Source organism: Sodiomyces alcalophilus (genome assembly GCF_042370955.1).
Source record: "Sodiomyces alcalophilus JCM 7366 unplaced genomic scaffold ACRALscaffold_3, whole genome shotgun sequence".
In the NCBI taxonomy this organism is placed as follows: domain Eukaryota; kingdom Fungi; phylum Ascomycota; class Sordariomycetes; order Glomerellales; family Plectosphaerellaceae; genus Sodiomyces; species Sodiomyces alcalophilus.
Genome location: NW_027263534.1, coordinates 868,757 through 888,056, shown reverse-complemented (window position 1 = coordinate 888,056; position 19,300 = coordinate 868,757). Strand labels below are relative to the sequence as shown.

The 19,300-nt window shown below is 55.0% G+C and overlaps 5 protein-coding genes across 5 annotated transcripts; 3 read left to right on the top strand and 2 right to left on the bottom strand.

The window, feature by feature from the left end:
- Positions 1 to 4: 4 nt before the first annotated feature.
- On the top strand, positions 5 to 1,609 carry ACRALDRAFT_1080909 (uncharacterized protein). Its single transcript, XM_071019089.1, has 3 exons — positions 5 to 87; positions 234 to 762; positions 900 to 1,609. Exons 1-3 carry the CDS (start codon positions 31 to 33, stop codon positions 1,241 to 1,243), a joined length of 930 nt encoding a protein of 309 aa, XP_070875818.1. The 5' UTR covers positions 5 to 30; the 3' UTR covers positions 1,244 to 1,609.
- Positions 1,610 to 2,292: 683 nt separating this feature from the next.
- On the bottom strand, positions 2,293 to 4,884 carry ACRALDRAFT_1031462 (uncharacterized protein; the record flags this gene model as incomplete). The annotated part of the gene is made up of 4 exons (XM_071014907.1): positions 2,293 to 3,563; positions 3,659 to 4,367; positions 4,485 to 4,586; positions 4,654 to 4,884. The coding sequence occupies 4 exons, from the start codon at positions 4,882 to 4,884 to the stop codon at positions 2,293 to 2,295; spliced, it is 2,313 nt and encodes a 770-aa protein (XP_070875817.1).
- A 2,928-nt stretch (positions 4,885 to 7,812) lies between these two features.
- ACRALDRAFT_2041391 (uncharacterized protein) lies at positions 7,813 to 8,974 on the top strand (the record flags this gene model as incomplete). Its single annotated transcript, XM_071021145.1, has 2 exons — positions 7,813 to 7,847; positions 7,960 to 8,974. 2 exons carry the CDS (start codon positions 7,813 to 7,815, stop codon positions 8,972 to 8,974), a joined length of 1,050 nt encoding a protein of 349 aa, XP_070875816.1.
- A 384-nt stretch (positions 8,975 to 9,358) lies between these two features.
- On the bottom strand, positions 9,359 to 12,780 carry ACRALDRAFT_1062460 (uncharacterized protein). Its single transcript, XM_071016617.1, has one exon. It carries the CDS (start codon positions 12,170 to 12,172, stop codon positions 10,142 to 10,144), a length of 2,031 nt encoding a protein of 676 aa, XP_070875815.1. The 5' UTR covers positions 12,173 to 12,780; the 3' UTR covers positions 9,359 to 10,141.
- A 4,339-nt stretch (positions 12,781 to 17,119) lies between these two features.
- Positions 17,120 to 19,238, top strand: ACRALDRAFT_2102378 (uncharacterized protein; the record flags this gene model as incomplete). The annotated part of the gene is made up of 3 exons (XM_071023100.1): positions 17,120 to 17,226; positions 17,425 to 18,942; positions 19,052 to 19,238. 3 exons carry the CDS (start codon positions 17,120 to 17,122, stop codon positions 19,236 to 19,238), a joined length of 1,812 nt encoding a protein of 603 aa, XP_070875814.1.
- Between the last annotated feature and the right edge of the window lie 62 nt (positions 19,239 to 19,300).

The window sequence follows — 19,300 nt, the reverse complement described above, 5'->3', positions numbered from 1 at the left end:
GCCTTGTCTCAACCTCCACACATCCGCACCATGGGATCCCAAATCGACCTGCAAGACGAGTTTACGGTCCTCGTCACCGGCTTTGGCGTAGGTTCTATTGACAAGGATTCTCTTGTTATGATGATCATCCTCCCCCCAACCTCTATCGTCCAACCAACCTCCAACCTCCAACCGAGTTCGCTCGTCGATCTACTTGGCCTTGCTCACTTGCTAATCCCTCCTCCTTTCTATAGCCATTCAAAGCCGCCTACCCCGTCAACCCATCATGGGAAATCGCCCGCCGGCTTCCCTCCCGTCTCCCAGCCTCGAACCACGCTCCGACCCCGCCCCAGCCTTCCGACCCCTCGTCCAACCCCTCCCCGTCTCCGTCTCCTGGGCCCAACCTGCCGTCCGTCCGTATCCTGGTGCACCCGGAACCGATCCGTGTCAATTACGAGACCGTTCGTTCTCTGGTCCCCACGCTCTGGGACCACGACGGCAGGGATGATGCAGGACCACCACCACCCGATGCGGCAACTCCTGCCGGCCGTCGTCGCATCGACCTCTGCCTTCACATAGGCATGGCCGGCCCCCGCATGTTCTACAACCTCGAGCGCCGCGGCCACCGCGACGGCTACAATATGCCCGATGTCGACGGCGAGATATGCCGCGACAAAGAGCGTCGGAAAGACCTGGGCGACGATTGGGTCTGGGCTGGCGTGCCCCCTGAGCTAGAAACTGATCTCGACCTCGGGGATGTCTTGAACCGCTGGCGTCAGCACAGTATTGTATGCAACCCCCACCCCCTTCTCTCCCTCCCCCCTTTTTTTTTTCGTTTTCCCTCTGTTTGCTCCCTCACCGTCGGCTTTGACTCCCATCTCCCTCCCCAAACCCTCGAAATGGACCCTGGTGACGCCCAGAAAAACTCGTGAATCCCGTCTTCTCTTCTGCACGCCCGGTTGACTTTTTCTTCTCTTTCCACCCCTTGGCCCAGAAGGACGCCGACCTAAGGATATCCGAAGACGCCGGCCACTACCTCTGCGACTTCATCTACTTCTCTAGCCTAGCCCACTTGTATAAGCGGAACGAATACCGCCGCGTCGCCTTCCTCCACGTGCCGTGCGAGGCCAGCGAGCAGGCCCTCGCCCAAGGCACCGAGCTGACCGTGAACCTGATCCGAGCCCTCGTGGAGAGCGAGCTGAGCCGCCAGGGGGAGGCCGAACACCGCCGCGGCAACAAGGTCGCGGTCGAGTTTCGCGCATGAGCCGGTCATGACTAAAATTGCCTTGGGTACTCTGAGGATAGTGTGACATGATGAATGAGGTAGGCATGGTGGATGGTGTGCAGTTATCCGTTCAAGCGGGAGTCTCGTTGGATCAGGGCATGTCCCAACACCTGCACCTTGGAACGTGTTCTTCGCCAGAACAGAGTCTTCTTTGCGAGAAATGCCGGCAATATGGGGTTATGGAACTCACGACACATATCTGGGAGATGGGCAATATGGATGATTATGAGGACTTATGAGATATGAGACAGAAAGGACGGCGAATCTCGACATTTTGAGTATTGATTTCAGGAAAAATGCTCCTCACAATACCCTCACCATCTTAGTCGTGAGTATTGCATACCAGCCCTTCGGCATCCCCAGCTCCATGCGCCTTTGGCCTCGACGTACCCCTTATGCGTAAGCCTCTCTGCTTCTTGGTATCTAAGAAGTAGACGACCTTGCCATTCTCATCTGAATCTAGACCTCCATGGACTTTGACACGAGTGGAGTTACACTCCCCTTCATCTTACTCCATTCCCTCTTCATCTACTTCTTCGTCTTCAACACCGTCACCGGCATCCCCTGGCCCTGGGAGATAGTCAGCGCCAAAGGTGCCGCTTGTCTTCCGAAGACAGGCACGTACTCCCAGAGCAGCTTGTTGGTGTCCTGGTATCTTGATTGAGACGATCCAAATACGTTTGTTTGTATTGATCGCAAATTCGTAACCCGTTAAGGGGCCTGACTATGATAACTACCCCCGGAGCCTAACCTATTGTTGAATGCACTTTTCCCCGAGTCCCAGTCTTAGCCATCCTACCAACGCCCCGGAGAGATGGTTGCTAAATCAAAAAGAAAAACAAAAAAAGAACGCCTATGTTGAATGCGCCTAGTTCAGTTTCGTTCCGTTGCGTTTCCGTTGCCGTGCATCCCCTTTAACTATTCCAACATCGCCACTCGGGTATCACCACTTCATGTCTGTTGAAAAGACCATTCGCTCCCTGAAGAGGCATATTAGGCTCTCTCTCCCTTTCCTCGTCTCTCTACATTTAAGCCTTGTCGGCGTACTTGGTGCGGAAGTACTTGGCGGCGTTGACCATGTTGGTCAGGGCGGCCTTGGTCTCGGGCCACTGCCTTGTCTTGAGACCGCAGTCGGGGTTGATCCAGAGCTGCTCGGGCCGCAGGCCGTTCTTAAGCATCTCCTCGATGCGCTCCTTCATTTCCTCCTCGGAAGGGACACGGGGAGAGTGGATGTCGTAGACACCGGGGCCAATGTGGCGGGGGTACTCCTTCTCCTCAAAGACACGCAGAAGCTTGGCGTCCGACTTGCTGTTCTCGATGGAGAGCACGTCGGCGTCGAGGGCGGCGATGGCGTGGAAGAAGTCCTGGAACTCCGAGTAGCAGAAGTGCGAGTGGATCTGGGTCGAGTCGGCGATGCCCGAGGTGGACAGCTTGAACGACTCGACGGCCCACTGCAGGTAGGCCTCGCGCTCCTTGCCGGAGCGCAGAGGGAGACCCTCACGCAGGGCGGGCTCGTCGACCTGGATGACGTAGATGCCGGCGGCCTCGAGGTCAACGACCTCGTCGCGGAGGGCAAGGGCCAGCTGCTGGGCCTGGACCGACTGGTGGACGTCGTCACGGGGGAACGACCACCGGAGGCAGGTGATGGGACCAGTAAGCATGCCCTTCATGGGCTTCTTGGAGTTGGCGGCGGCGTACTTGGACTCCTTGACGGTCATGGGCTGGTTGTTGCGGCGCGAGATGTCGCCGACAACAATGGGAGGACGGACGCAGCGCGAGCCGTACGACTGAACCCAGGCGTGGGTGGTGAAGACGTAGCCGTCCATGCGCTCGCCAAAGTACTGAACCATGTCGTTACGCTCGGGCTCGCCATGGACCAGGACATCGAGGTCGAGCTCGTTCTGGATCCTGATGACCTCGTCAATCTCCTTCTCGATGAACTTCTCGTACTCCTCGGCGGTGATCTCGCCCTTGGTGTACTTGTTGCGCTGGATACGGATCTCCTTGGTCTGGGGGAAGGAGCCGATGGTGGTGGTGGGGAAGAGAGGCAGCTTCAGGTGAGTACGCTGGGCGGCAATACGCTCAGGGAAGGGGGTCTTCCGCCTGTGCATGTCAGGGGTGACCTCCGACTGGCGCTTCTTGACATTGGGGTCGTTGGTAAGGGCCGAGGTAGCCCGGGCGTTGATGTCCTTGGCGTTGGCATCGAGCTCAGCCTGGACGGAGGCAGGGTCGTTAACGGCCTTGGAAATGGTGGCGACCTCAACAGCCTTCTCGGAAGCAAAAGAGAACCAGGGGTAAACTGGTGGGGGGATAAGCTGTTAGCAGCGGAACCTTTTTTAAATAGATATACAGAAAGAAATAAGCGGAACACGGGAAGACAGGGTCAAGTCTTACCTTCCTCGGGCAGCTTCTTCTCGGAGGCAAGGGTGTGAGGGGTGTGGAGGAGGGAGCTGGAGGTAGCAACGATGACGCGCTCCTTGCCAAGCTTGGCAACGGCCTCGTTGACAATCTTGACGGCCTTGCTGAAGTCGGTCTTCCAGATGTTACGGCCGTCGACGACACCGGCGGACAGGACCTGGTTGGGGCCGAGCTTCTCAAGGACGGGGCCGAGCTGTTCGGGGTGGCGGACAAGGTCGACATGGAGACCATAGAGGTGGCTGGTGGCGGCGAGAGCGTCAAAGTTGTGGACGATGTCGCCGAAGTAGGTGGTCAGGAGCAGGTTGGGGAGGCCAGCGCCGGCAAGCTTCTCGTAGGCGGGCTTGAAGGCAGCCTTGGTCTTCTCGGGGAGGTCGAAGACGAGGACGGGCTCATCAATCTGAACAGTCTCGGCACCGGCGGCCTTGAGCTGCTGGAGGAGCTCGACGTAGACGGGGAGGAGCTCGTCAAGGAGCGAGATGGGGTCGACGGTCTGGTCACGGTCGGGCTTGCCGAGGTGGAGGAAAGAGACGGGACCAAGAACGACGGGGCGGGTGGCGATGCCAGCCTCCTTGGCCTCGTTGAACTCGGCAACAGGCTTGGGGTTGGCGGCAAGCTTGAAGGTCTGGCCGTTCTGGAAGGTGGGCTTGACGTAGTGGTAGTTGGAGTCAAACCACTTGACCATTTCCTACAAGAGGCATGATGGTTAGCACGGCTATTCCTCTCGACTTTTGCGGGTTGTTCCTTTCTCCCACGCCGAGGCGAAGGGGAAAACGGGAGGGGAAAAAAAGGGGGAAATTCTTACGAGAGAAGGGACGTCAATGCCGTCCTTCTGGTGGCCACGACCCATGGCGAAGTACTCATCGAGGGGGTCGAGCTTGGCCTCGGAGTAGCGGGCAGGAATAGCCTGGTAAGGAGACGAGTCAGTCGATGTGGCCCGAGGAAAAGGTAAAGTGGGAGAGAGCAGAACAAACATTGAAGAGCTGGATATGGTCCAGGACCTGGTCGTAGAAAGCAAAGTCGTTGCTGGGGATGATGTCGACGCCGGCATCCTTCTGGATCTTCCAGTGAGCGAGGCGCAGCCTCTTGCCCTCGGAGATCAGCTCATCCCGCGAGATCTTGCCGCCCCAGTAGGCCTCAGTGGCCTTCTTGAGGTCACGGTTCGCACCCATACGGGGGAAACCGAGAACCGACGACTGAACCATCTTGAGTATGGTTTCTGATATGGAGGGATAGGAGTGGATGGAGTGTCTCGTGGGAAGGCCTCGTCGTATAGACCGTATATGACGAGATAAGGGGAGGAAAGACAGGATAGAGGGAGGAGTTGGGTTGTAGGAGGAGGGAGGAAGTGAGGATGGAGAAAGGGAAGAAGAAGAAGAAGAGAAAAGGAGGGGGAGGAGGAGAGAGAAAAGGGCAGTTAAAAACGGGCGGGGAGAGGAAGAAGGTGGTAGCTACCGTGCTGGAAGGTACTATGGCCGGCCGTTGCCCGGTGGGTTGTGTATAGGTACAATGGTATGGTGGGGGTTTTGAAGAAGAAACGAGGACGAGGAGGGGCAGGAAGTCGCTAGGACGGGAGTAGCGCGAGGTCAAAAGAAAAATTTGACGATTGCGTGCTATTTCGGCCAGCAACGGCCAGGGAAGGGCGGGGTATGCCCCTCCCCTCCACGGTCCCCTTCAATGGTAGATACGTACTTTGTATGTACAAACTATGACAGTGGCTTCCTTACAAAGTGTCCTATTGGACCTTGGTACCTTGGACCTTTCACGAAGGATGGCTTGAGGAAAGAGGGGAGGGGCAAGGCAGGAGGGGCAGCGAGAGGGATTATCAAAAAAGTTTGTATATTCTGATTCTCTCTTTGGGTTGGCTAGATTTGAGTTCAATGGTCGGTTATTATTATGAGATCAGGTTCAATTGACTTGAAGACAACTTTCAATGCTCGTCTCGTTACAAAGGGCATCCTATTTGTGTCGGTCCGGACCGTCCTTTGTCATTCTTCGATTGTCGCGTCGCGTTTGTCAAGCTTTGGTGTATCGGCGGGGTAATGACAGGACGACTCGAAGGTAGTGCCCATGTACCTTTCTTTACCAGCAACGTGTAGGTAATCACTTCACGCCTTCAGGCAGACTTGGACAGTATACCATATCAGATGTCAATCGTCCGACTTTCGCATTATGGTGAATTACCCAGAGTGACAGGATGAATATAGGCATCTCTGAGGTTTGCTTTCTCTGCGTCATTTCCAATGCCCTTCGAGATTCGAGAGACGAACCCTGCTAATTTGATTTGGTTGGTTCCTAGGGACTTGCAATGCTGACGTAAGTATGCAACAACGTACTGCGTAATTACTAAGAACTCGACTAAAAGTCATTTCAGCAAGCTTAGACCAACCCTGCTGAGAGTACGAAGTACGCCTGTCAAATTGGCAGGCATCAGGCAGTACGGGCAACTGACGCCGTCGCAGTCTGCCCACGTACAATCACCAGACCCTTCAACATACCATAGGCGTTGAAAGTGACAACTTTCATATAGTTCTTACGGAACCACCATGGTTATTTTATCTTCTTAGTATAGGTCACGGTAGATACGAAGCTATCTAGACCAAGGACTCGGTGATTTTTTTGTACATGAAGTTCTGTATCGATACTTCCCAAGTACGAGCTCAGCGACAAAACAGATGCTAGCGCCAGTCACCGGTCGTTCCGATATCGGCCACTACACCACGAGGCGTCTTAGGACCATCGGCTATTCTTAGACACCAGACAAGTACTTTCGAGTCGATCAAAGCAGATTCCCCAGACCTCACAGCTTACTGGAATCTGTCGAGTGCAAGTGAAAATTCACCGGTGTCGTGCAGAGCACATTGGCTGTTCAGCAGAAAGTGGCTGGCAACGACACAATCCATCTAGAGACGAAACTTGTGTTTCTCTGTTTCCCGCCCCTCCACCCATCCTCTTCGCAGTCTGACGCATCACGACGACGACGCGCACCGTCTCCAGACCAGAAACTTCCTAGAGGCTCACGAATGTGTTTGGATGATAAGAAGCGCTTACCATACTCCAGACTCCAAGGCTCTGGGCCGCTTCTTATGTGGTCACTGGTATGCAAATTTGGTGTGCCCCCCGTCACCCCCTCCCTCTCCGTCACCCCTTTCCACTCCCACACACACTCTGCAGAGTGCAAGGAACGGTGCTTCCAAACTCGTCTGTCTCTTGGCGTTCCCTCCGTTCTCCTGGCCCGCTTTCTCAGCGCGGGGCTGGACTCGCCTCGGGGGGCCGCCCCTTGGTGCGACAGCTAACCGGAGTCCCAAACAACCCCTCCACCAACTCGTTCCCTGCCCTATATCGCCATCACCTAAGACCAATTTCCCTTCGCTTACTCCATTCGTATCCACCTCTGTCACCATCTTGATTGGCGACACCAGAAACTTCCTGCGAAGAACGAACAACGTACATACCAACGACGCTGAGTAATTATTATCATCATGAACATGCCACACTCTCCCAGGGCGCACGGATGCAAGCCTCTGTTTGGGAACGACATGTTTCGATGCTTCAAACCCTGGTCGACCCCGGTCTTCATCACGTCTCATCTGCAGCCCGGACAGTAACGTTTCTCCACTTTTCAACGTCCCTTGCCATCCACGAGGACTGTTTCGAAACCCCAGCTGGCTCGCAATAGGTATGGCGATGGGGTCCCCGATGAGTATGGAAGCTTCAAAGTCGACGGGGAGGAGTGTCAACCCTAGAACCCCAGCACCCTGCTGACAAGAACGATCGGACGGAAACCCGGTTTTGCTACCCGTGTGGCCTAGATTCCACCCTCTATAACGAGATCAGACCTCCCTTCCATGGTCTCTTCTCTCCCGTTCTCTTAATCTGCTGCTTTCCCACTCTACACTCCTTGGGAAGGTGAACTGATATGTACGACTGATGCCTGGTGCTTCATAGTCTGTTCTTTTCCTTCGAGGCGCCTGGGTTTCGGTTCTCGTTTGACTTCACTTCTGTCCTGTATTGCTGCTGTGTTCACCCGCTGTTGTTCGTCCTCTGCTGGCCCAGAGAACGTTCTTCCTATCCTTCTATATTTCCTAGGCTGCCCAGCCTCTCTGTGTGGCAGGACCATAAGCGAGAAAAAAATGCATAATACTTCAGTGTCGACCACGGTCAAGTTGTAGGTATTTTCTGCTTCTTCGTTCTCCCCCTGTCTTGAACCTGTTACTCGTCGTCGTTTGAACTCTTACAACAACTTTGGCCCTCCTTACTCACAAAATACGCATGTCTAGCACCCCAAGTCGTGAACTGGCACGCGTCATCGTCGGCCCAGAGCGGAAAGAGTTCCATGTCAACAAAAAGCTGCTCAGCGCGGCGGTCATCGCGCTCCGAGACCGACTCGATGCCTCACCCCCTGCTATGATCCGCCGTGGATCAGGCCGCAACAAGCCCCTCCCCGCGTGGCTCCCTCAGCAGACTTCCGCCGTCCCCATCTACCTGCCGGACGAATCGCCGGCCATGTTCGAGCTATTCACCGTCTGGCTGCACACGAGGGAAGGCTTCCGCCGCCATCTCGACGACATGATCAATCTCGTGAGCGACGCCCCTGAAACCGTCAGCGACCGCTTCCACTGGGCCCTCGTCGACCTCCACATCTTCGCCGCCCAGCACGACCTCGACCAACTCCAGGACCTGACCGTCGACGCCCTGCAGGATCTCTACCTCCGCTGCAACTGGGACGTCACCCCGCAGTTCATCATCTTCCTCTTCGGAGAGCGCGACGCCAGGGAGACCATGAGACTCAGGCGGTGGGCCACCGCCATGGTGGCCTGGCTTTTGGCCGGGGGCCCCTCCGAGCCGAGGGATAACGTCGAGATCTCGTCCTTCCAGGCCCTCTTCGAGCTCTACGCCGATTTCCACGTCGAGTACACGCTCCACGTCGCCAAGCTCAAGAAGGGCAAGCTGGACGCGCGGATCAAGAACCCCCAGCTCCGGATCCCCGCCAACCGCCTGCGCAACGACGAGCGCCAGTTTGGCTTCCGCCAGTGCTCGTTCCACACCCACCGCGCCGCCGTCGGAGAAGGAAAATGCCCCCATGACATCTCGAGCGTCGAGATGGACAACTACCCCATGCTGGTACCCCTCGTGATCGACGTGCGGCCCGCCAAACCCTCGAGGGCCCTCAAGCACGTCAAGTCCCCTTCGTGCCCCGCTGCTCCCCTCTTTCGCCACGGCTGCGGGACGGACATGGTGCCAGCGCCTCTCCGATATCTGAAGCCCAGACCGGATGTGCCGCCGAAGTGCTAGGTGTCTCGGTAGGACCGCGCCTACCTCCTACCTAACCACCCACCCACTCCCTAATTGAACCTTCTCATGTCTTTGTCGGACACCAGCCCATTCATTCTCTTCTTGCCTCCCCGAGCCCATTCTCTGCCCAGACGATCAAGGCATAGACGCCAACCGTTTATGTTATGTGCTCGATGTCAGTTGGGGAAACATTCTACGCATATAGATTACCCAGACTACTGACTACGCGCGACCAATGTTGGCGACGCTCAGGGGGGCGCCTTTCTATTTTACCATTATTTTCTTTTAACCTTCCACTCCGTAGTTAGACTAGGTAGATAACATCAAATGGAATTTGGACACACAAATTGCGCGGCGCAGAAGCCGAGTATACCGAGACTCATTGGCAAGGTGATGACTGTAAGTAATATTGTATTCGAATGGGCGCTGTAAATACTTTGTTCCCATTTCTCAGATCTTGAGCTTTGGTCACCTGGGGGTGCTTCATGCATACCCATGTCCCACGTCTTCATGGCTCTTATGGCCATTGTAGTGTTGCACGCGGCAACCATCTGCCAGCCTAGTTCCGAAACCTTCGCCGAGGTGCCAAACAAAAAATCAACTCGTAATAACGTCGCTCAAGATGGAGAGCAAGCGAGCTCAAAGGGAGGATAGCAACCTCTGATTCCTCACTGCCATTCCCCCTTGCGCCCATGTCATCGCGTTCGTTCATTCATTCGCTTTCATGACCCATAAACATTGGAAGTATCGACAAAGGAAAATGTATCCATCGTGGATGATCATACATCCCACCAAGAAGCGAAGCCGGGAGGAAAGATTTTAGGCGTATATCCTTGTCCATCCACTGAGCCCGATATATCAAGCAATATGTGCCGAAGAAAACAAAGAAAGAGGGAATAGAAGTGCCAAGAGTGATGGTAAAGAAGAAGAAAAATAAAGTAGAGTAGAGAAATTTAGCCAACTCTGTAGCCTCGATGCCCCTATGACGTGTAAATGTTACGAGGCGCTGTTATCCTGACAATCCCAGGATAGGTTTCTGTGAGAGCTCTGGCTCATGGGCCCATGCCATTGGATAATGCCGAAGGAGTATAGGAAGGCATAAAGTCAAAGAAGATAGACGCTGAAAAAAGAAAGAAAGTCGTGAAGGATGGGACTAGTCAGATCGTTTTATCCTGGTGATTTCGACCGGCGACGACTGGTTTGCCGATGCCTGAGCTCCCGCAGACGCTCGTCGATGTACGCCAGTCGGCCGGTCAAAGTGCGAGTCCGAGTTGCCGAGACGCCCTCGACCGGCTGTTGGATCGTAGCAAACGGCCTGGGCGCTGGGTCCGTGCCAATGTGACACAGGGTTTCCGCCCTCGTGGACCGGTTAGGAAACAATCGACTGTAATTCGATGAAGAAAAGGGAGAGGCGAGCCGTGGCGGGGCCTCCTTTGGAAGCGCCAGCGACGCCGACAGGCGCCGCGGCGTACTCTGATGCTGGGCTCTCGAAAAAGGTGTGGCAAAGAGCTCGGCCAAGTTGGTACGCGGCACGAAACGCTCATCGCTCTGGGTCGTGTGAGTGGAATTGAATAGCATGCTGTGCAGGTTGAAGCTGCGGTCCGGTTGCTTGGTTCTCTCGGTTTCCGGTGTGACAGCCACGGGCTGCGTCCACAGATCCGAGCCCATTGTCGGTCGCTTTATCCGCCGCGGCTCGATCGACGACTGACGAGACCTTCGCTTCTGCGTATTGGACCGGCTGCGCGTCAGCCTGGGCGGCGACTGCAAGCTGCGGCGGTGGCCATGGGATTGGTGTTGTCTTTGCGGAGCGACTTCCCGGGCCGCGCCGGTTCCTTGGGTTGAGCTTGGACCGTAGCTTTGGGCCACGAACGGAGATGCAAGTCGTTGATGCCCTAATGAAGGCATGTCTGGCGCCAGAGGGCGTCCATCCTGCAGGGAACGGGGAACTTCCATAGGCTCGGGCGTGGACCTCATCAGTTGGGCCAGTGGCCCGTGGGGTTGCATCGACTCGGAGGTGCTGATGGTGAGTGACACGGCCATATCCCTGGCCGCGAAATGCGTACCAGGAGGTGCAGGAGGTGCAGGAAGTGAATCGGGCGCAGGAGGCGCTGGAGTTAAGCGTCGTTTCCGAAACCGCGGCGCGTTTCTGCTAAAAGGCGTTGGACTGTTTGCCATGTACTGCTTCCCACTCGAAGCCCCGAGTCTGCAGAGCTCCCTCAGGTGCGCACGCGTAGCGGCGCAAGTGTGCGGCCACTGTAAGAAGGTACCAGATTGCTGTGGGGTGGTGGGTGTACTGCCGCCGTTCTTGTCGTCACCAACCGTCTTGTTTTTAGTCGCCTGAGTATTAGGCCCCCTCCAGCTCCTCTTGGCCTCCCGAGCCACTCGCAAACAAACACCCTGTGGCGGGACGCAACTTCTTCCGGTTGTAAACGGCGTGACGCGCGGATCTTGGCGGTACAACAGATAGGTCGACCATAGGTGCTCGCTCATCGGTCGGGTCCAGACGGCCCTGCGTTTGCGGCGCGGTTGTGTTTTATCGGTGTTGATGCTCTCGTCAGACGCATCGGCGGGCACAGATGGCAGTTCGGGGAACGGAGTTAGATCCGTGTTTGGAAGGTATTTTAGATCCTCTGACGAAACTGAATATCTGCTAAAGAGGGACGCGCACGTTTGCGTAGACCTTGCTGTTGAGGGGCGACTGGACTCGCATTCTGAGCCCGAATCGTCACTGCTGGAAAGTGAGTCGAGAGTCCAATCGGGATATCTGCTTGGTGCCAGGGTCGGAACGGAGTCGGAGACCGGGGTTTCGGGGACCGGGGTTCTGGGCAACGATCGAGTCCATCCGGGACGATCCATTGGACTGAGAAAATTATTGTTGGCGTCGTCCAGGTCACGGATGACGGTTGAAGTCGTCGCAGCCATCGGCTCGTTGGGCAAAACCTGAAGTTCTTCAATGCTCGGTATGGGTACGTCGGCGGCCGCGACAGATGCAAGGAATTGTTGTGTCGGAGCACTGAGCTGGGAGGCCACGCGCCTTTTCAGCCTGAAGCGAGGGCGGCGGGGCGCAGGGGGCGGTTGCGAAATGGTGTCGTTATCGTCTTCTAAAAATGGCTCGGGTGTTTTGGGATAATTGGAGTTTGCGTCATGGTAGCGGAAACCCTTAGGGAGGGTCGCGGCCCCAGAGTGCGAGAACGACATGATGTCTTGAGTGTGGGCGTCGTCTGGCACGCGACGGCCTTCCTGAAGAACGTTGCGCCTGGGCGAGTTGAGACGGAAGGAAGCCAATAGCGACCTTGACGAGCATGTGTATACGCAACGCAACGTTGCGCGCCCCGAGCAACCGAATTGAATGTCGACACACACTATGCGACAGCAAGAGGATATGGTAATGTAACGGCGAATCAAGCGACCTGGGATGAACAGTGGTGGGCGACGCGCTTGCCGGCAGGCCTGGAGTGATCAACTGCACTGGGTTCTTCGCAGACTTGGCGACCTTGGGCGACTCGGCAATCAGCGAAACTCGAAGTGGCGCGCGGCCATCGATGACTGTGTGTGTAATATAAAGAGCTCCAGCAGGAGAGCGCAAAACAATGAGAAGCTTCGTGTATCGTCGAGAGTATGGCGGGAGAATGGCGACATGGATCGCAGGTGTTTTGATAGGCCGTGTGTTGTGGTAAAGGGGGGGAGAGTACAGGAAACGGGTGGCGCGTTGACCGCCGTCGTGGATATATCGGGTTTAATCGAGAAGTATCAAGATCTTCGCGCTCGTTGAAGGCGATAACGAGGGATGCGACCCAACAGGCGGGAAAAATAAATGAATGCTAAAGTAAAAAAAGAGTTGCGAAATGAAAAGGAGGTGGAATGGGACACGGAAATGAGAGGATAAGATCCGGGGGAGGAAGAATTGCGAACCATTCGGGAGTGGGAACGAACTCAGGGGCGGGGAAGGAAGAAAGTCCCCCAAGGAAGTGGAAGGACCACCTGGGCAGCGACCTTACCGTGTCTAGACAGCACGCCAGCGCACGTTGGTGGGTACTATTCGTCTGTCCCTGGGCAATGACAGGGGACTCTGCTAGGGCCTGCAAGGTAGAGTACCGCGTACTGTACGTAGACTGTACAGTATACCTAGTACCATGATAATGGCCCAACATCCATCCATCCGTACCGTTCAAGCAAAAATACTCACTCGTTGCACTGTAGAAGATACCTAGGTAGGTACCTACTTTGCAAGTTACATGTATTCATGGAGATGCGCAAGTTACGAAGTAAATGCCATCTCAGGTCTTCTCAAGGGGTCCGAAGCGGATCAAACAAACCTCGAGACCAAATGGGGCCGAACCAACGCCAACGGGACGGATCGGACAGATATGTATTATAAACAGAACGAAGACGAAGTAGCACAGGCCACAGTAGGGGTTCGTCGGGAGTGTACAACGTACAACGTATGTAAGGAACGCACGACCCCGTTGGGGCAAAGACCCAGTCCCAACACACAAGAGCCGCGCAATTCTACTTCGTACCTTATGTACTGTTATCTTAGCAGGCTCAGACCACTTTCATAGGTCCCTTGGGAGCAATGCAGCAAAGTGTAAAAAGAAAAAGTGAGATAAATGTACTGCGCGATATGGGTACAGAGTACAAAAAGGCGATAGATGCCATAAGCAAACGAAACAAAAGGTGAATCATGTCAAATGTCATAATCCGTCCGCCGTCGTCTCTACACGTGTAGGAGAAAGATGCGGCGGTACGGATGACTTGTCGCAAATCTGATGGACAGATAGGTAGGTACAGATGTACTTCGTCGAAACTCGAGCCAAAGATGGGAGCCAGGTCACCAACACGTGTAGGATTTAGAACGAGCCGATTGACGAGGTGAAGGGGGTTCTTGACACAATACAACGTATCGTACACTACCGCAACAGCTGTGCGTCTCTGGGGAAAGCTTGACATGCCGATTTTTGATTGATTCAATGCCAGTGCTGTGCGTGGTAGTTGATATGGGGCGGTGGAACAGGAAGTGGGCTCGAGACCCCACAAGTGTGACAGCAAGGCACGACGGAGACAATGGATCGGATTTTAAACGGTGAACGTGGATGAGTTGTAATCATCACGAAGAGAGTAGCTGCCGGGCGACTTGCATGCTCGGATTAACAGGTCGATGGTCGGAGTATGATGTGCCCGCCAAGTGTCCAAACACTGCTAACCTAAGACGATGGCCGCATCCAGACCATACGTCAAGCATAAAGTGACCATCAGATCTATTCGACGTCATCAAAGTTGACGTCTTGCAACACAGTCTCAGAGATGCTGCCGCCCATTGGCATCCCCTGCTGTGCGAGTTGACAGACTGAAAGTCTCCGTTTTGTTTTCACCTTCTCCGCCTTTCCCTCTTCCCTCTACACGTGTAGGATATCCAGCAACTCAGACATTCTATTTATTGTTATCTTCAACTTTCCTTTCCATGACCGGCTATTGCAGGGCAACCGCCAGTCCAAAAGATCATGGCTCTGAGCAGTATTGCATTGCTTTTTGCCCTGGCTCGCAATAATCCCACCAGGGCATGGAAAGGTGAGGTGAAAACCGAACGCGTCGAGACACGAAATTGACGCGACATGACGCGCCAATGAAAAGCCCGAGGTTGTTCCGATGACCGCATGACAGTGTAAATATTTGGCCATGTACAGTACCTAACAATTAGACGGTCTGCTTTGTTCGTTACTCCTGTCCGTCTTCCAGACCAACAGGACACTTGCATAGGATCATCTTCCACCATTGACAGCATGTATGGTGTGAATAAAGTACTTCGTACTTACATTCGCGTGCCCTGCGTTTTCCGGCGGTGAGCAAACCTGGCAGCCCCCATTGGAGGTCTGACATCCAATCCAAGTCCATCCGTAGGTAGGGTTGCATCGCTCTCTATCACGAACCCCTCTTTCATGGCTGTAGGAGGAGCTCATGTACGGATACTGCGTTCATTTTGACGTACTAGTTCGTACAAATAAGAACCCGCGTACCGGCCTAGTGGGAACAGCGGTAATATGTATTCGCTGTACATACACTACCTAGCTATGGCTATCAGAATGGAAACGAGACGTTCACAGGATGTGTGGCTGCAGCAGTCTAGCGGTTCGTTGACTGGGGGTGCTACGGAGATGCTTCAAAACTACAATATATGCGAAGCCCGTGAGGGAACAGGCCTGGTTACTTTAAAACCTCTACCCTACACGTGTATGTCGAAACCCGCCATAATCTCTCTCTTCTGCTACTCCGTAGATCTGTCGAACGCGAAGCCCTTTACCGTCTAGGTGAGTGGGACACACATGGCGTAAGGCAACACGCACCTCCGTTCCAATTGCGCGGGGCCTATCGGTCTACTAGCGACTGGCTGACGGGAAAATTCCCAACGCATGAGTGACGACCAGAAGAAGCGGTTCCGAATTGGCGTCCATACCTAGTAGCCAGCCTTGGATGGGTGTCATATCTCCCCTGCGCCGCCACTCGCCAGGACAAGTCTAATTCATCGAATTTCTAGTATGCCTCTTCTCCCGAGGGCCATGTCGATTCAATGACCTACACCATGGCTGTTGTTCTCGTGCAGTCGCCTAGGAATTACCGACATTCAACACTGCGGGGTGCTTGAACTCCGCCACTCACATGGCACACGGTAAAGCCAGGGGGTCCTCCTCTGGCCCCGACCCAGCCTATGTCGGCGAATATGACGACCACAGCCATGTGGAAGCGGCGTAAATGACGCCAAGCGACATCGAAGAAGCCTTTCAACGACATACCACAAACCAGGACTCTTGCCCTGGGAGTTTCCTCTTGACAACTCCTTTTCCTAATGTACTGTGTAGTGCTGCACTCTGGGTCGCCATGCCGATCCCGGACTACGGAGGAAGGACCTGGTGTTACCGCGATGAACTGTTTCCCTTGGCGAGACGGAACACAATCAACGATGCTGGCGTCCTTTCGACTTATTCGGTAACCAGGCAAGCGGTTCGATGTACTGGAGAACTCTACTGGACATTGCTCACTGGCCCTGCGTGTTACGTTACGCGCCGACGAGGTCCTGTGCCACAAAGAGGTCATGTCATGCACACAAGCGAAGGAAGCCACTCATCCCACGACGACGTCGACATGGATATGTTGGCCGACGCCGAGCGTAGCACCCGTCTGGGACGGCAATGGGATGACAGCTGTGCCTTTTCAAATGGATAATAAACTCTCGTGAACAGTCATGCCGGAAAAGTCCCTTCACTCCGGGTGGTCATCTACACGTGTAGAGACTGACTGATCATCTTGTCGTTGCAGTTTGACCATATACTACAGTATGCAGTATGTACAACGTACGAAGTAAGTAGGTACCTATGGGGAGACTTGCTTGGATGGGGTCCAGTGGACGCACGTGCCTTTTGTGTCATCACGTGAGGAAGCCGGGGAAACGATAGTACCGGTACTCAGTAACAGGGAATGGCAGCGTTGGTTAGCAGCTACCTATCGTATATCGCCGATAAACGGTTCTCCTCTCTTCTTCCCTTTCCGCCGCCACCTCTCGCCTCCAATATCCTTAGGTACTCCGTCGTATCCCGGAATGACGCTGTCAAGTGCCTTTCACATGAAGCACTTTTGGCACGGCATGTCATATCGTTACCCAAGGGAGGGGACAGATGGGCCAGCGGTTTACTGACAAATGTCGTCAGACAGACCACGGCAACAGGTTCCTGGATCGCACGAATGGAATTTGAGCTACGTTTAGCTGCGTCCTGCGGATCCATATCGTTGGTTGATCGAACGCAACGGGTATAGGCTATAGTACTTACAGAGAGTACTTGCAATCGCTGGAATGCGGCTTGACGGGACCCCTAGTGCCGTTTTTCTTTTCTTTTTCTTTTTGCTCCCGGCCTGACTTTCTCACACCTTATCTTGGCTTGTCGACTCCCATCGCTTGTCGACTTGGACGGCTCTCGCTCATCCGTTACAGCACTTATTGACTCCCGCCATCTCCAATGTTGACCGGTTACTCTCTCATTTCCTAATACTGCGCTTCAAGACAACCGCGATTTTAATACCCCAAGAAGGCGGCGACCAGGCAGATCCAACCCCCCTGACGTCGTGAGGAGTCTCTGGCTTCTCACCCCACCTACCATGGCCAACAACTCTGACATCATCACGATTGACAACCTCGAGGCACAGCTGCCGCCATGGGACCCAGTAGGACCCCGTCATATCTTTGCTTTGGTCGACATGGGAAGGTTCGTGACCTTCATTTACTTCGTCTCCCTGCGTCGTAGTGCACGGATTCATATGTTCCCTCCTCGCCTGGTTGGCATTGAACTGGATGCCCAGGCGCCGCGCCGCTGCACTTGGCTCTTTTCTCTGCGATATTTATTATTCCTGACTGGGAGAAGCGAGGAATAAGCCGGGCTAACATCCGCTGAATAACCATAAAGCAATGGCATCCGCTTCTCCATCTCGGACCTGACGCCGTCCCATGCGCGGCTACTGCGCTGCATCTACAGCGAACGCGCCCCCATTTCCCTCTTCGATGCCCTCAGTTCCAGCTCCAGTAACGACGCTCCAGGGGACGGTCATAACCAGCAGCCCCTGTCATTCCCACCCGAGACGATAACAGAGGTGTCGCAGACTGTCGCCCGTTTCCGCCGCATTGCCGACTCCTATCATGTCCCTCTCGCCCACTTCTCCGTCCTCGCCACTGAGGCTATGCGTCGTGCCTCGAACGCCCCCGCCATGGTCGACGCCATCCGAGCTTCTGCCGGCGTCAGTGTCCACGTTCTCGCTCCTGCTGTTGAGACACTCTTCGGCGCCGTCATGGGCTCCCGTTCCAACTTGGTCGACGTCTGTCACGGTGGACTCTTCCTTGACCTTGGCGGCGGCTCCGTGCAGATGACATGGGTCGACACGCGGCTGCCCGCATACGAAGTGGCTGCCGCGACCGCAGGCGAGAGCATGCCCTTCGGCGCGGCCCGGCTGATCAAACTGCTTGAGGGGTCATCCGCCGAGGTCCGCGCCATGGAAACGACCAAAATGCGAACCAGTATGCGCGCGGCTTTTGCCAAGATGTGTAATCAGTTTCCGGCATTGAACGACTCCATCGAGGCCTTGAAAGCGAACCGAGCGGAGGCTGAGGGACATTGTCGGGGCATCGACGTATATCTCTGTGGGGGAGGCTTTAGGGGCTATGGATGCATGCTGATGCACAGCGACCCCATCCAACCGTACCCCATCCCGTCTATCGGGACGTACACCGTGCCCGGCGAATACTTCAAGCAGGTTGACACAATGCGCCGGCTCAACGTGGAACACAAGGGCAAGATTCACGGAATGTCTAGTCGCAGGCGCCACCAATTTCCGGCCATCGCCGAAGTTGTCGAGGCCTTGATCGACACCGTCCCGTGGATCCGGACCGTGACCTTCTGTGCCGGCTCCAACCGGGATGGTGCCCTGTACATGAAACTGCCCAAGCCCATACGGGAGAGTAATCCTCTAGAGGTCTTAGCCGGCAACAGCCCGTCCGATATGTCTGTGGTGCAAACCGTTCTGCGGACGCTGTCCAGCGCCGTTCCCACTGACGTGGACTTGTCGAATACCCCCACCATCTTCTCCCTCGGCCTAGGCCCCCTCTTTGTTCGCCAGATTTGGGCTCGCCAGGGGGAGAACAATCGCGCCAATGCATCATACGCGCTACACGAGGCTGTCACGAGAGATCCGGGTGTCCCTGGTCTTACCCACCTCGCTCGGTCTGTTCTCGGCCTGACGGTCTGCGCCCGCTGGGGAACCAAGCTCGGATCCACCGATGACCAGCTACGCAAAAATCTCAGGGGACTCCTTGGCCGAGTCGATGCCGACGCCGTCTTTTGGGCCGATTACCTAGGCGCAGTTTCGGCCATCATTGTTGGCATTCACCCGGCCTGGCCGCGGCCCGATGATACAATGGCCCTTATTCTGAAGTAGGTTGTCAATTTTCTCGTGTTAATGCCCGTCGCACCCCTCTCACTCGTTCCCTGCCGGGACGCCCGAAAATACGCCACTGACACGTTTTTTTTTTTCTTTTTCAAGCTTCGAGGCAGCATTAGACCAAACAAAGAAAGGCCGGGACAGAATTAACCTGACAGTGAGAGTCTCTCCGGACACAGCCCGAGGATTGGATACCGAGAGCCTCCTTGGCCGACTGGATAAAGTATTGAAAAAGAACAAGACTTCCGACAAGAGAGTAAAGGTCCGAATCGAGGAGATGGGCCGTTAGAGAAATTCATCCGTCTCATGGTATCGATAGAAAAGGCCTCACAGTCCCAGATGTCCTCCAAC

What these genes read in the sequence shown, in the direction of transcription:
- ACRALDRAFT_1080909 (XM_071019089.1), top strand. Translation starts at nt 31, where the DNA reads ATGGGATCCCAAATCGACCTGCAAGACGAGTTTACGGTCCTCGTCACC. An exon ending in TCCTCGTCACCGGCTTTGGC is followed by an intron (nt 88 to 233) that starts GTAGGTTCTATT and finishes TCCTTTCTATAG; the next exon opens with CCATTCAAAGCCGCCTACCC. An exon ending in GAACCGCTGGCGTCAGCACA is followed by an intron (nt 763 to 899) that starts GTATTGTATGCA and finishes GGTGACGCCCAG; the next exon opens with AAAAACTCGTGAATCCCGTC.
- ACRALDRAFT_1062460 (XM_071016617.1), bottom strand. Translation starts at nt 12,172, where the DNA reads ATGTCGTTCTCGCACTCTGGGGCCGCGACCCTCCCTAAGGGTTTCCGC.